This window comes from Octopus sinensis, linkage group LG13, assembly GCF_006345805.1.
Source record: "Octopus sinensis linkage group LG13, ASM634580v1, whole genome shotgun sequence".
Classification (NCBI taxonomy): Eukaryota; Metazoa; Mollusca; class Cephalopoda; order Octopoda; family Octopodidae; genus Octopus; species Octopus sinensis.
The window spans coordinates 9,245,210-9,262,570 of NC_043009.1; the positions used below are offsets into that span (position 1 = coordinate 9,245,210).

The 17,361-nt window shown below is 36.1% G+C and overlaps 1 protein-coding gene across 3 annotated transcripts in view; it reads left to right on the top strand.

Annotated features, from left to right (window-relative positions):
• LOC115218556 (NADH-cytochrome b5 reductase-like) overlaps positions 1-17,361 on the top strand; it is a 157,329-nt gene that overhangs the window by 135,467 nt on the left and 4,501 nt on the right. For all 3 annotated transcript variants that reach the window (XM_036508146.1, XM_029788443.2, XM_036508147.1), the window contains exon 6: positions 7,082-7,285. In XM_036508146.1, coding sequence (XP_036364039.1) covers positions 7,082-7,285 — 204 coding nt within the window. The remainder of the gene's footprint in view (positions 1-7,081; positions 7,286-17,361) is intronic.

The following is a 17,361-nucleotide window of genomic DNA, read 5'->3' on the forward strand; positions in this document are numbered from 1 at the left end:
TGAAATGAAGCCCATTGTACAAGCTCACACAAACCATCATCATCATTTAATATCTGTCTTCACTGCTGGCATGGGTTTGACATATATATATATATTCTTTTATTCTTTTACCTATTTCAGTCATATGACTACAGCCATGCTGGAGCACTGCTTTGAACACCACATTTGATGTTTCTTATGTCCAATTTTTCTCTGTCACGTATGCACACTGACATTACACATCTAGCAAAGCATACTGGCTTCATTTCTTTCAAGCCTATGCATGTCCTCAGCAGTCACAGCTTATGTTTCACTACAGTGTAGCATGTCTGTTCGCACACATGCATCATACAGTCTACCTTTCATTCTGAGGGAGAGGCCCTTTGTTACCAGAGGAGGTAGGAGCTCTCTGAATTTTGCTCAGGCTATTCTTATTCTAGCAGTTATGTTCTCAGAGCATCCATGCCCGCTACTGACTTGGTCACCTAGGTAATGGAAGCTATCAACTACTTCTAGTTTTCCCCCCTGGCATGTGACAGATGTTTTCTGTACATCGTTGGTGTTTATTGTCCCTGTGTATCTTCCACACACAAGAACTATCTTCCCAGTTAACCTTGCTCTGATATTGCTGCACCTCTTATGTGTCTATAGCTTACACAGGGTACATCTTATGGAGTTTATGCCTTTGCCTTTTCTGCATATCAAGCAGGACCACCTACCTGAAGGGATTTGTGATTTGTCTGCCTTCCTACTTATTAAGACTTTGGTTTTTACTAGATTGACTCTAAGGCCCTTCGATTCTTGACCTTGCTCCCACACCTGACACTTCTTTTCTAGTTCTGGTAGTGACTCAGCTATTAGACCAAGGTCATCAGCATAGAGAAGCTCCCAGGGGCAGCCTGTATTGAATTACTCTGTTATTACCTGGAGGGCTATGATGAATAAGAGGGGGCTGAGGTCTGTTCCTTGGTGAACCCCTACTTCTACTTGGAATTCTTCACTATACTCAATTCCAACCCTCACCTTACTGATAGCATCCCTGTACATGGCTTGTACAACTCTCACCAACCACTCATCTATCCCTAGTTTCAGCATTGACCACCAGATAAGGGATATATATATATATATATATATATGTGTATATGAATATATATAAGTAGATATATATATATATATATATACATATATATATATATGTGTGTGTGTGTGTGTATGTATATATATATACGTATGTATGTGTATATATATATATATATATATATATATATATATATGAATATACATATGTATATATATATATGAATATACATATGTATATATATATATATGAATATACATATGTATATATATATATGAATATACATATGTATATATATATATATATATATGAATATACATACATATATATGTGTGTATGTATACATATACATATGTAGGTGTGCATGTATACGTATGTATATCTTTGTGTGCACCGTTGCCTAGTCATTATGTGATAGTTGTAAATGAGCATCATCAACATACAGGCAAACTTATCATTTCCAGTCTTCCATGGAAAAGATGTCTTGCTATGGAGAGCCATGCAGTTGGGAAGCGAACCTTTTGCCATGCAGCCATGCCTGGCAAAAGTTACAGAGGGAAGTTAGTAAGTTTAAGTTCCTATATTTGTAGAGAGAAGTGTTTTCTCCTGTGGCACATAAACCCATCCAAACTTAGTAACTTTAGTATACATGCAGTAGGTGTGTAGGTATCTCTTTAGTAGAATCATATAAAGCGTCTTTGAAATGTCTTATATAATTTATCTGAAAAACTGTTTTATTGAACCTAGAGCATGTGATGCAATCTTCACTGTTCTTTATGGGAGAAACTCAGGCTTCTCCAGGTTTATGTATAAGAATCTTGTTACATACATAGGAGAGAATACCAATGATGATGGTATGTGCACTTCTGTGTGTGTATGCATGTGTATACCCATATGTATGTATGTATGTATGTGCATCATCTCTCTCTCTCTCTCTCTCTCTCTCTCTCTATATATATATATATATATATATATATATATATATATATATATGTATATATATATATATATATATATATATGTATATATATATATGGTGTTGTGTCTGGGGAGAGCCATTCTCTTTTGGTGCCTTATAATTTAACACACTCACTGGTAAAATTTTCACTCATTTACTTATCTATTTTTCTAAAAATAAATATGCTTCAACACACGAACTCACACAAAGAATCTTGCAAACCAAATCCCAAAATGAAATATATATATGTGTGTGTGTGTGTGTGTGAGTGTGTGTGTGCATGCAAAAATATATATTTTTGCCTGTATAGACATATGTACAACAATACATATATATATATATATATATGTGTGTGTTTGTATATATATATATATATATATATAGATATAGATAGATAGATAGATAGATAGATTATACACAAAAATAAATAGAAAAACAAGAAAGAGCTGACCAAGTAATACATATTCACATATGTACATGCATACATCCACAACCATACACAGTTTCACATATTCACATGTATGCATGCATACATACATAGATACATACAAAACGCACACATAGATACATTCATGTATACATGCACACATACATATACTTACACACACACACACACATGTATATATAAACCCACTTAAATACAAGCAAAGCAAAGCAAACCAGAACAAAAAAGAAATGCGATGTAGATTAGCATACTTTTAGTAACCATTAAAGTAATCAAATTTCAAGCTGCTAATGTATTAAATAACAAACCACAACTATTATAATTATTTTAATGAAACAAATAACTTTATCAGTACTGAAATAAGTGAAGCAAAGTGACTAATTTTGCTATTTACAACGATTGAATATGAATGGTGGAGGGTGGTGGGCGATGGAGGACCCTAAGGGCGTGCAAAGAAAAACAAAAAGGAAAATATGTTTGAAGTAGTTTTGGGATTTCAGAAATCTGTGATAATCTGAAGTACAAGCAAACCAAACTTGCACAGGCCTGCAAAAAGGGTCAGGGGTGCTGTTGCCATTTTTTTCATTTTTACTTCTCTTTTCTTCCTTCTCATTCTTCCTCCTTGGCCTCCTCCTTATCTTATTAATAAATGAAATAAATAAGTAAATAAGTAAACGAATAAGTTAAATTAGATATTGTGTAGGTGTGTAATTTCTCTGGCCTACTTCTACTCCAGCGACTAAATTAAAGTCTGTAAATGATTTTACATCTGAGGATTAGAGCGTTTGGAGTGAAACTGTTTTTAGTGTGTGGATGAATGTGTTTGGTGGTGGTGGTGGTGAGGGGGTGGTGGTGAGTTGTCAAAGCTTCGGGTAGGATATGAGTTTTGGCTCTCTTGCACTTCAAGTTCAAATCTTTCTAAAGTCAACTTTGCTTTCCATCCCTTTACGGGGGTCAATAAATAAAGTACTTGTCAAGTGCTGGTGCAGCCCTCTCTCTCATTCTCCCTCTCTCCCACTCTACCCTCCTCTCTCTCTCTTCAGCAGTCACATCCTGAATATTCTGCTAGGTTAACCCTTTAGTGCATTGGTTCTCAGCTGGGGCCTGTGTGATCTTGGGGGTCCCTGTGGCCATTGGGGGTCCCTGTGGCCATTGGGGGTCCCTGTGGCCATTGGGGGTCCCTATAATATTTTGTTCTTAATATTTATGTGCAATGAATTGGTTCTACTTCTAAAATATACAAAATATTTTAACAATTTTTTTATGCAGTTCTTAATATTTAATTATAAAAATATAGCATGATTTTTTAAATATTGAACAGCTAGGAGGGTCCATCCAAATAAAATAGGGATCAAAAGGATCTATAGGTAAAAAATGGTTGAGAAACACTGCTGTAGAATTTAAACTGGACTTATACAGCCCAAATATTTTACTTGTTTTGTATTTTAAACAGGCTTTATCTGACTTATCACATTTCGCCTGCAATGTCATTCTAAGAATAAGCACGTCATCAAAATCTCAGAGCTACAATAGAATGCATGGTTAATTCAAAGCAATGGGAATAAATATGAACATTACATTTTTAAAAGTTATCTGGATGCTGAAGGGTTAAGGATGAGAGTATTGAGAAAGAATCCTTGTTTGCTTTTTAAAATGTAATGTTCATATTTATTCACATTAAAAATGTGTCAAGGCCGACAGGAAGTGTCGATGTTTCCTAGGGCTAAATAGTGATGGTGTGATTCCCTTCATGGGACTGTCACATTAAGTTGACAGTATACAACTACTCTCTCTCTCTCTCTCTCTCTCTCTATATATATATATATATATATATATATATAGGGGGAGAATTCACAAAAAACAAAAGATGAAGACAGGTGGTGTAGAAAACAAACAGATGTATTAGTATAACATTCAGGAAGGGACAATGTCTTTAACGTTTCGAGCCTATGCTCTTCCACAGAAAGAAACATAGAAAGAAACAAGGAGAGAAAATAAAGAATGTGTAGTGGCTAGCGATCAATCACGGTGAATATATATATATATATACATACACACACATACATAATATATATATATATATATATATATATATACAAACATATAAACGTTATTATTAAAATTAATAATATCAATATAATTAATAATGTCAACAGAACATTATCGAGGTAATCCAAATTGGTGAAATTCCAACTGAACATCTCAAAACGCTAACAAAAAGAAATGCCTAAATCAAATTCAACTTAACACATTCATTCATTCCTTCAACCAATATCAGCGTCATTGAATAACTAGTTTACTTTATAATAAAAATAGAAATAAAAATGACAAAACATATTAAAAAAATAAAATTAAAATAAAAGCAGAAATAAAAAATAGACATATGAGTGGGTGTGTGGTAAGTAGCTTGCTTACCAACCACATGGTTCTGGGTTCAGTCCCACTGCGTGGCACCTTGGGCAATTGTCTTCTACTATAACCTTGGGCCAACCAAAGCCTTGTGAGTGGATTTGGTAAACAGAAACTGAAAGAATAAGTCTTGGGGTGGATTTGCTCGACTAAAGGCAGTGCTCCAGTATGACCACAGTCAAATGACTGAAACAAGTAAAAGAGAGTAAAAGAGTAATATTTAAGAAAAAAAAAAATTCAATTATTGGTGACTTCACAGTAACGTTACAAATGATGAAATCCAAATAAAAGATAAGAAATCCTTCCAAGAGAATACCCTCCATCAGGCATTTGCCATATTCTGAATGCTTTACTTCCCTGGGCATGGATACATTGAAACTCCGACGTCTGGCAGCTGACTTGGCTGACACCCATAAAATTATCAACCATCTTACAAACAATAACTCTGAGCACCTTTTCAAACTCCACCCGTCTAACACCTGTGGACATGTTTACAAAGTCAGAAAACAGCACAGCTCCCATGACTTTCGGAAACATTTTTTCATACTGAGAGTTGCTGAAGCATGGAACAGACTGCCGGCATCAGTTGTTAGTTGTTGGAGCACTGCATCCTTCAAAACTTCCATGCTTCCTGAGATTCGCCAACACTACACCTGATTTCCTCCCCTCCATACACACACAAGCATGTATCTGACTCATACACTGTTCACTTCCCAGACATTTGTACATTACTGCATATACTTTATGCGCACTTTTTGACAAGTTGTGGTGCACCTGAGCACTGTATACAATAATTTCATTATTATTATTATTATTTAAATACCATACTATTTCTATATTTTTTGACCATTTGAAATCTACATAGAAAAATAATCTAAAAAAGTAACCTAAAAAATGAGTATTTTTATATACAATTATTGATGACATCGCTGGATAACCAAAGAATAAAAACTACAGGTAATAATTCTACGTTATGCTTAATACAAGCTTAGATACCTTACATCACAATAATTAATTACCTATTTATTTATTATATTAAACCCTTTTATAGGAATTAAACTTATATAATAACTGAAAAATTATTTTAATTAATATATACAATTATTGATGACTTCATGGTTGAATGAATGAATGACTGTCTTAAGTTGAATTTGATTTTGGCATTTTTTTTGTTAGCATTTATTAACTGCTAAAATTTTTTGAGATGTTCAGTTGGAATTTCACCAATTTGGATTACCTTGATAATGTTGTGATGACATGTCTTTTGCAAGATGTTGTTATTAATTTTAATAATATTGTTTATATGTATGTGTGTGTGTGTGTGTTAATCTAAAATAAAGATATGATTTTCTTCATACATATTATTTGTTGTTATACATATATATATATATATATATATATATACGAGCAAAACGCCCCCCCACATCCAATGGATGGTGCTGAGTTGTCAAACATTTAAACCAAATTTTCTCAAAACAACTTGTCCGACCGTCCCATAGGCTTCCCCTTTGAGAAACACTGATTTAACCTAAATTTGAGACACCAGCAAAAGAAGAAATAAAGATAGACTTTTTTTCTATTCCAAAGAAAAATGATTTTATTCACACAAATATGCAACCGAAGAGTTTAAAGTACCAGTGATGATAAGGCTCTTGACTGGGAGAACACAAACATGGTTTAAACAGTAAGCTTGGCAGGAAAGAAACATGTTTGCCAGCTTTTTTTGCGCAAACTGCATATGCATTTTTCTCGCGTACGCGTAGTATTGATTGCAACAGCTGATGTACTTGTGCATACAAATGCACGTTCCCACGGCTTTATCAATCGCATTCTCACCTGGAATCGATTTTTGTAATTTTTTCAAGACTTATACACGCTCTGATACCATCGGTATCTACATGTCAAATTCGGGCGCAATAGAATGGAGGATGTCCGAGATCCTAGAAGACAGACAGAACGGATTTTATGTTATATATATATAGGGTCATCCCATAAATAATGCAGTTTTTTTTATACTTCCTCCTTTTAAACAATTCAGACCAATATTCAAATATCTAAAACTGTGAAAGAAAATACTCTTAAAGAAAGTAAAAAAATTGTATAAATTTTTGTAGATCTTGTCAGAAAAATGTCTGTTGATGGCTTGTCTTTTAAGTTTTATCAACAAACATCTTCTTCTATTAATTTCCTTTTTCTGTTTTTATCTTTGCAGTGGCCAAGACTATGTCTGCTTGCTTCTGGGACTGGTATAGCTCCAATGTCAGCAATTGTAAAATCTATTCTAAATGATGAAGATAATGAAACAGTGATACAACTATTGTTTGCGTCTCGGTTTTATGAAGATATTTTATTAAAAGAAGACATAGAAAGCTGGGCAGACTATTGGAATTTCAGAGTTCTCTACTGCCTCAGTCAGGTAAATGAAATAAGTGAATTATTCTTTTATCTTTATTTTGGTAGATTGACAAAATGAGTAGAGTGTTGTAGAAGAGTGCTACCTGTCATTTAGCTGTTTCCTTTTATGTTCTGAGTTCAAATCTTGCCAAGGTCATCTTAGTCTTTCATTCTTTCATGGCTGATAAAATAATGTAAAGTAGCCATCTCTGTATCATACTTAATGTATATACACCGTTGAAAGGCCAGTTACAGCAGTATTTGTCCTGAGATAATGCACTGTATTAAAAACATAATAAATATCAGAAGGAGGTGAAAAAAACTGTCCATCAGTGATCAATGAGAACACCAAGTGCATTTTAGCCTTTTTGGGACCTTTTTGAAGGACATGTACTCACAGCCTGCCACATGCCAGGGCAAGAATTCTTTACCTCCAATATAGGAAGCAGGGAATAAAACTTTCGCTGGTAATCTGAATAACCTTCTGGCAGAATAAAAATCTGGTATAAAGTACAATTTAAATATTGGGATTGATTTCATCAACTGTTCCCTCCCCCTCAAAATTTGTGGCTATGTGCCTAATGTAGAAAGCATTTTTGAATTATTGCGTTAGAGCTTCAAAGGAGTTCTTGATGGCGAGGAGACAATAGAAATGGTAAAATACTTAAATGCTTTACAATATTTGTTGCGTCCAGCCAGCATCCTGTATCCAGATCCCACTGAGGTTGTTTGTGCATTTCATTCACCTGGGATCAATAAAATAATACATAAGGGAGTCGGTGTTAGTTAATTATTGGGTTGTCCGGAAAGTTCGTGTTGATTTTTAAAGGAAAGAAAAAGGTCAATAAATACTTGCCATTACATTTTTAATCAACCAGATATGAACCATTTTGTTGCACAATGCATCTCCATCTTTCCTTTAACTTGAAAATACCCTCTTCCCAGAATTGAGGTAGTTTCATGGCAAAGAATTCATCAAGGTATCTTTTTACATCATCCAAGAAATTGAAATTTTTACCATTAAGACTATTCTGCAGAGACCTGAATAAGTGGAAATCCGAAGGAGTAATATCTGGTGAATATGGAGGGTGGGGTAACACATCCCAGCCGAGCTGCAGCAATTTTTGTCTGGTTCACAAAGCATCAAGTGCTGAAAATGAACTTTCTTATCTTCCATTTTAAAGGGTTACAGAATTAACACAGGTTATAGGAACATAAACCTTCTTCCACAAAAAAATAGCTTAAACTGTGCTCTAAATGGAGGTGTAGTGAAATCCTATTTTATGGACTCAACCATGTTCTAAAATAAGTCAAAAGGTTTGCTGCTATAAATCGGCATGAACTTTCCGGACAACCCAATAGAACCATCCTTTCAAGATGTGTGACTTTGTGCCAATCACTATTTTACCAAAACTAAGGCAGCAAGCTGGCAGAATCATTAGCATGCTGGACAAAATGCTTAGCTGCATTCTGCCTGTCGCTGTGTTCTGAGTTCAAATTCTGCCGAGGTTGACTTTACCTTTCATCCTTTCAGGGTCAATAAATTAAGTATCAGTGAAACACTGGGGTCGATGTAATTGACTTGTCCTCTCCCACAAAATTTCAGGCTTTGTGCCTTTAGGAGAAAGGATTATTTCACCAAAATTTCAATGAAACTTAAGCCCCTATGGAGTGTAAGTTGTCAATGACATTTCTCCATTGTTCTTGACTCTGGACTATTTTTTCCTCTCCTGGGTTTTGTTGGTTTTGAATTGTCATTGATGCTTCTGTAACTTTACTTTTTTCTAGGACCCTATGTAGATCCATTTTTACCTCTGGAAAAAGATGGTAAGGGAGGGGAGATCCTTACAAAGTGCTTGCACATTGCTGGTATAGCTCTGAGGATCACTGAGGCACACAAGCCAACGTATAACAAGGACTGGGCCTTGTGATGAAAAAATGAGAAAGCACACTCTAAAAGCTTCACTGTATTTACTTCCATCTCTCAAATCTTCTGGGTTCAAGTCCTTCCAGAGCAGTCATTATCTTTTACTAATCCTGGAGTCTGTGTGAGTGTGTGGAGGGGGGGGGGGTATTAAAAGTTCTAGTTTTTTACTGTTATTGATTCAGCCAACTTTATCTCTCTCTCTTTTAAATATTTGTTGCTTTAAATATTTGTTCCAATGCAAAAATCAATATTTTTTGTTCACAAAGAAGAGGGTTGTAGCTGTCCAAATTGTCATCTTGACTGGCTTATTGTCACCATAATTGCCATACTGTCCAAAATATTAATATTGTAGGTTCACAGTTCAAGTTGTCAAAAGACTTGGCTTACAGTTCAAAGTATCAACAGACTTGATTTACTGTTCAAACTACCAGCATCAATAAATTTTCTGTTCAAAATGCCAACATGTTTAGGCTACTGTTGACTCTCTATTCAGGGTGTCTGCATGTGTTGCTGTATATTTTTTCATCAAAATATCTAAGTTTGGCCTTGTGTTCAAAATGTCAACACATTCGGTGAACTTGTCCGATGTTTCAACATGCATGGTTTACTGTCCAAAATGATTTTATGCTTGAGTTACTGTATGAAAATGATGACATTCTTGTTTTTTTTAACAAAACGCCAATATGACCGGTTAATTGTCCAAAATGATAACATGCTCAGATGACTGTCCAATGTATCAGCATGATTTCATCCATCATCATCATCATCATCATTTAACATCCGTTTTCCATGCTAGCATGGGTTAGATGATTTTGACTGAGGGCTAGCGAACCGGATGGCTGCACCAGGCTCCAATCTTGATCTGGCAGAGTTTCTACAGCTGGATGCCCTTCCTAATGCCAACCACTCCGAGAGTGTAAGGGATGCTTTTACATGCCACCAGCATGGGGGCCAGTCAGGCAGTACTAGCAATGACCTTGCTCAAATGTTTTTACACGTGCCACCGGCACAAGTGCCAGTAAGGCGACGCTGGTAATGATGTTGACACTGGTAACAATATCATCATCATTTAATATTTGCCTTCTGTGTTGGCATGGGAACAGAATATCAACAATACAAATCTCTCTGTCTTGGAGTTCCTATAAAAGACAAAAGTTATGGGCAGTGATTCTTCATTTTCATTAAACTATAAAAAAAATTTTCTCCCTTAACTTCCAAGAGTATATAACTATATTCCATTACATTCTGTTGAACCTGTTTTGGGATTTTTCCTCACAAAAATTCTGCTCTATATTTTCTGTAAAAATAAAGTTCCTGGATTTTACCATTTAAAAATTAAACGTCTCAACTAGTAATGCCCGAGAATGTTTAAATTAGTGTCTCTTGTTGCTTCTAATATTTTTTAATAAATAAATTGAAATTTAGAGCAACAAGAAGATCTTGCAGTTGTAAAAGAAGGCCTCAATAAAAAGCATTTGTCCAGTTTATGGATGTAAGGACACTAAATGAAAGAACAGCATATATACATTCATGTGTGTGTGTATTTAAGTGTATGTATATGTGTTTGTATGTGTGTATATGTGTGTGTGTGCATATATATATATATATATATATTATTTTTAATTACTAGAAATTACAAAAGAGGCTTAAGAGCTGAAAGTTTTGTGCATGAGATTTATCAAATTAAATGAAACTGTCGGCCCTTGAATTACTTTCGTAACTTCTGATGATTAAAAATGAAAAACATATTTATTGCATTGAGTTCTATTTATCCTGTTTGTTCTATCAAACCTATGTGTGTGTGTGTGTGTGTGCGCGCGTGTGTATGTGTATGCATATATATATATATATATATATATATATATATATATATATATGTATATGTATATATGTATATATATACAGGGGTTGGACAAAATAATGGAAACACCTTGCATCATAGCATCATAATTTTGAAATATCTATAAATCCGTAAAAAGCTTGTTTATTTTCATGTTTTATGATTTACTATTAGTGTTGCTTAATATATTTTGCTAAAATTGCTGTTTCTCTTCAGATATCATCAGATAAGGGTAATTAAAATTCATTAAAATTACAGATCTATCGGACTTTCGAAGAGGTCAAATTGTTGGTGTTCATATGGCAGGCACTAGCGTAATAAAAACAGCTGAAATGTTTGGTGTATCAAGAAGTTCTGTCTTGAAAATAATGAAAGCCTTTGAGAAAGAGGGAAAAATCTCCTTGTCAAAACAAAACTCTGGAAGGAAACCAAAACTTTCAGATAGGGACCGTTGGACTCTTACGCGAATTTTTATAAAGGATCACAAAAGTACAGCTCCCCAAATTACTGCAGAGCTTAATGACCACTTAGAGAACCCAGTTTCCACAAAAACTGTTTGCCAGGAGCTGCACAAAGCCAGATTTCACGGGAGGGCTGCAATCAGAAAACCACTACTTTTAAAAGCAAATGTTGCAAAGCATTTTGAGTGGAGTAAGAACCTACAGAACTGGTCCCTAGAGCAGTGGAAGAATGTTATTTTTTCGGATGAGTCATCCTTTGCCTTATTTCCGACCACTGGCCGAGTATACGTGTGGAGACAGCCAAAAGATCCAGACTGCCTTTATCCAACTGTTAAATCTGGAGGAGGATCTGTGATGATCGGGGTGGTGGGGGGGGGCTATATCTTGGAAATCCACTGGCCCACTGGTTTCCCTTCATGGCAGATTTAATAGTCTAGACTATTTAAGCATTTTATCTGATCAAATTCATCCTAAGTTTGCGGAACTGTTTCTGGAGGGAAACACAATCTTTCAGGATGATAATGCACTCATTCACACAGCTAAAGTAGTTAGTGAATGGCACAAGGAACATTCTAGTGAAGTTGAACATCATATCTGGCCACCACAGACCCCAGATCTCAATATTATTGAACGTGCATACCTTCCTTCTTGTGACACTTGTGAAGACCGGTTGAGGCAAGTGAAAATCAAATCAAATCAAATCAAATCAAATCAAATCAAAATAGACAAAATAGATGAACATCAATGGAATTTGTATCTTGTGGTACCAGTGCCTGTGGCACACAAGAAATCCATCAGTGCCGTAGTCAGTGCGGTGGGCACATGACAAACACCATCCGATCGTGGCCGTTCGCCAGCCTCATCTAGCACCTGTGTCGGTGGCACATAAAAACACCATCCGAAGACCCGGCAAGACTAGTCAGGCCATAACCCATGGCCCCTACCTGGGACGTAGTCAGTCCACCTGTGCATACCTTCCTTCTTGTGACACTTGTGAAGACCTGTTGAGGCAAGTGAAAATCAAATCAAAACAAATCAATATAGATGAACATCAATGGAATTTGTATCTTTGTGGCACGTGGCACATAAGAAAACCATCCGAACGTGGCCGTAGCCAGTACCGCATCGACTGGCCTCCGTGCTGTGGGCACGTAACAAGCACCATCCGATCGTGGCCGTTTGCCAGCCTCATAAAAACACCATCCGAGCGTGGCCGTCTGCCAGCCTCGTCTGGCACCTGTGTCGGTGGCACATAAAAACACATCCGAGCGTGGCCGTCTGCCAGCCTCGTCTGGCACCTGTGTCGGTGGCACATAAAAAACACCATCCGAGCGTGGCCGTCTGCCAGCCTCGTCTGGCACCTGTGTCGGTGGCACATAAAAAACACCATCCGAGCGTGGCCGTTTGCCAGCCTCGTCTGGCACCTGTGTCGGTGGCACATAAAATCACCCACTACACTCTCGGAGTGGTTGGCGTTAGGAAGGGCATCCAGCTGTAGAAACACTGCCAGATCTGACTGGACTGGTGCAGCTTTCGGGCTCCCCAGACCCCAGTTGAACCGTCCAACCCATGCTAGCATGGAAAGCGGACGTTAATTGATGATTGATTTGATTGATTGATTATGTTGTATTTTAGAAAAGCAGGCAAGGAGTCGATATCCTCCACCATCATCACTACAAGAACTGGAGACTGTTTTAGCTGAAGAATGGACAATAATTTCTTTGGAAACAATCCAAACTTTGTACGAGTCCATAGAATTCAAGCTGTAATTACTGCCAAAGGTGGTCCTACCCCATATTAAAATAAATTTGTTTGAAATTTTAAGGTGTTTCCATTATTTTGTCCAACCCCTGTGTATATATATATATATATATATATATACACACACACACAAACACAAATGCACACCCACACCTACAGAGGGTGCAATGGGTGAATTGTCACCATTATTTATTTTTTATTTCATGCATGTGCATTGTTTGTTTTTGATTTTGTTCCTTACACAGTATAGTAGGGTCAGTTGGGCACAGTCTGTGAGAAAAACAACACCATGACGCAATTCACTCTGCCATAAATTTGCAAACAACATGCCTTACTGTTTGGCGTTTGCACCAGAAGCTCTAATACAAACATTTCAGATTGTTTGGGTGTCAGTTTGAGGACAGTGCAATCTGAGGAAACGTACTGAGAGTGATAAAAATCAAGCATCCAGTCAACATCATGGTGTTTGGAGTGATCACTTGTGATGGAGACATGCCTCCATTCATCCTCCCTCACGGCCGCAGACTCAACACAGAGGCCTACATTAAGTGCCTGGAGGAGGTAGTGCAGCCCTGGATCAAGGGGGTGGCTGCTGGAAGACTCTATGTCTGGCAACAGGACTCTGCACCATGCCACACATGCAAGAGAACTCAGTCATTGCTGTCAGGCAATTTCTGCAACCACATCACCCCCTAACACCTGGCCACCTAAACTCCCCACACTGCAACCCCCTTGATTATTATGTGTGGGGTGCAGTTGAGTGAGAGACCAACAAAACTCCCTGTAACACCAAAGATGAACTGAAAGCAAGGATTATGGTAGCATTAACCAACTTAAACAAGGAGACCGTCCAGAAGAGTTGTAGGAGATTCCGAAGTCGTCATCTGGAGGCTGTGGTTGAAGCCACTGATGATTTTATTGAATGAATTTACTCTTTAGTATTCCTAGATATTTTTATGTAATTTTGGTAAATATGTTTGTTAAAATGAGATGTCAGCATTATTTTTGCTTTTGAGTAATTTAGATGACAGTTTATTCACCGCATGCTGTATATATATATATATATGGCTTCTGTATAGTATGAACACTTCTCAAGTTTAATGTAACTTGAATCACTAAAAGTCACTAAAAATCATACTTTATTAATCATGTCCTGTAAGGAAGAAAGTGCACCACCTTCCACCAAGTAGTAAAATTTATTAACACTTCATATCAGCATTGGCAAATTCACATGATTACACATTACTTCATAAGCTTTATTTACAAAGGAAAATGGTAAGAAATATTTTAATTTTTCCTAATCAGTACAGGCCTAATGTAAGTAATAATTTTATATTTCATCTCATTCAGTAAAGCTTGTTAACGTTTTCATCTCACTTAATAAAGTTTATTAACACTTAAAGTCAACATTATCAAACCCATGTGGCTTATCACTTACATCGTAAATTTGTTTAGAAAGTAAAGTAAAGTAAAAGGAAGTATTTTAATTTTTCGTTACAGACACAGATTTAATATATGTAACAATTTTATATTTCATCTCATTTCATAAAGTTTATTAAAGTTTTTCACTTATTTAGTAAAGTTTATTGATACCTAACAACAACATTATTCACAAAGTAAAATAATATTTACAAAGTAAAGCAAACTTTGAGGTTAAAAGAATAAAAACAACTGAAAGAAAACAAGATGAAACACAAGAAGAAAATGAAACAAGACTTGATGCAAAAAGATTAGAAATTACTGAAAATAGTAAGAAATAAGCCTCACCATTTTAAACATGTTCTGTGCTTATATATTTATGATATATTGAACTTTACTGCAGAATATAAACTTAGAAAGAACTTTTAATTTCTAAATTATGATAATATTTATCCATGGTAATGTTTAACATATTTTTCTAATTATAATATTTAGTTTATTACTTAATTAATTTACGCCTACAATTCAGTTTACCCGGTAAAAAAAAAAGTGTTATAAATATTTATAAAAAATACATACATATATATTAGTGTATGTATCTATGTGCACATACATGTGTTAAATCTTTTAGAGTCTTTATATCATATTTTCTTGTCCCTGACTTAAATATTGTTTCTGTTTCTGTTAGAATATACAAGCTTGTGGTTGTCTGTTTTTGTTTACAGACAATGCAAAGTCTCTCTCCCCTCCCTCTCTCCCTCCCGCCCCCCTCTCTTAATACTGTTTTAAATAATTATATTTTATTATACATTATTAATTTAATTTATGAATACCAAAAATCTACTCTAATTTTAAAATTCTGTCAGAAGAATTACAAGGTTATAATAATATTTATTTTAAAGAATTTTGAAGTTGTTTATATATCTATATCTATATATATATATATATATACATATACATATATGTGTATGTATGTATGAATGTATGTATATATATATATATATACATACACACATACATACATACATACATAAATTATATGTCTATACATATACTCAGTTTTCTGTGTGCCTGTGCACATGAAGCCTTTATACACACACATACACATGCACATATTTGTATATAAAGCCTGAGGCCATTACTGGAGAAGTATTTGGCTAAGATTAAACTGTTATTCCTGAAGAAGGTTTTTGATAGAGTACCACATACAGTAATCTTGTGGTCAGTAAGAAAATTAGGTACTGATGAATAACTTGTGAGAGCAGTGCAAGCTATGTACAAGGATGTAGTAAGTAAAGTGAGAGTCAACAATGTATTCAATGAGGAATTTAGTGTGAGGGCTGGAAACCACCAAAGCTCAATTCTCAGCCCTATTCATCTCCTATTCATCATAATCCTACAAGCCATTATAGAGGAGTTTAAGACTGTCTGTCCTTGGGAGCTCCTGTATGTTGATGACTTAGTTCTCATATCTGAATCCAGAGAGGAATTGGAGAAAAAATTCCAGAAATGGAAGCTAAACCTGGAACCAAGGGGCTTTAAGGTAAACCAAGAAAAGACAAAGGATTTAGTAAGCAAGAAAGAAGACACGACTCTGGTACCTTCAGAGAAATGGCCTTGCTTGATATGCAGAAAAGGAGTAGGTATAAACTTCATATGTTGTATGTAATGTAAGCTGTGGACATACAAGAGATGTGAAATTACTGACAGCCTAACTGAAAACGTAGGTTTCATATGTGGTAGGTGCACTGGAGCAGTTCATACTAGCACACCAGAAACTCAGTCTCCTAAATACTCAATCAGTTCACTGAAATCGAAATCAAAATCAAATTCTATGACTGGTATCCATGCTAGTGGAGCGCTAAGAGTACCATACAAGTGAGATTGTTGCCAGAGCAACAAGCTGGCCTCTGTGCCAGTGGCATGTAAAAAGCACCATTTGAGTGTGGTCGTTACCTGTGACACCTTACTGGCACTTGTGCTGATGGCACGTGAAAAAACATTCAAGTGAGGTCGTTGCCAGTGCTGCTGGTCTGGCTCTTGTGCAGGTGGCACATAAAAAGCACCATTTGAGCGTGGCCGTTGCCAGTACCGCCTAACTGGCCCTCGTGCCAGTGGCATGTAAAAGCACCCACTACACTTTCAGAGTGGTTGGCATTAGGAAGGGCATCCAGCTGTAGAAACTCTGCCAGATCAGATTGGAATCTGGTGCAGCCATCTGGTTTGCCAGACCTCAGTCAAATCGTCCAACCCATGCTAGCATGGAAAGCGGATGTTATACTATGATGATGATGAGTTCACTACAAGTAGTTAATTGCTTTTGTTACTTGGGAAATGTAATTAGCAAGGAAAGTGGCTGCTCTGAAAGCATAGTAACCAGAGTAAGAACAAACTGGAAAAAGTTCAGAGTTACTACCGCTGTTGGCAAAAGGTTGTTTCCCTGAAAGAGAAAGGCAGATTATATGATGCTTGTGTTAGAACCGCAATGCTGCATGGTAATAAGACATGGACCTTGAGTGCAGAGGAGATGAGAAGACTAGAAAGAAGTGCAGCTAGCATGCTCTGTTGGATGTGCAAATTAAGTGTGCATGAACATCTCTATATATATAAACGGCAAAATGTCTGTGTGTGTGTGTGTGTGTGTGCATGTCCTTTATACAAATCCACAATTTTTCAGTTAGAGGGCTCGC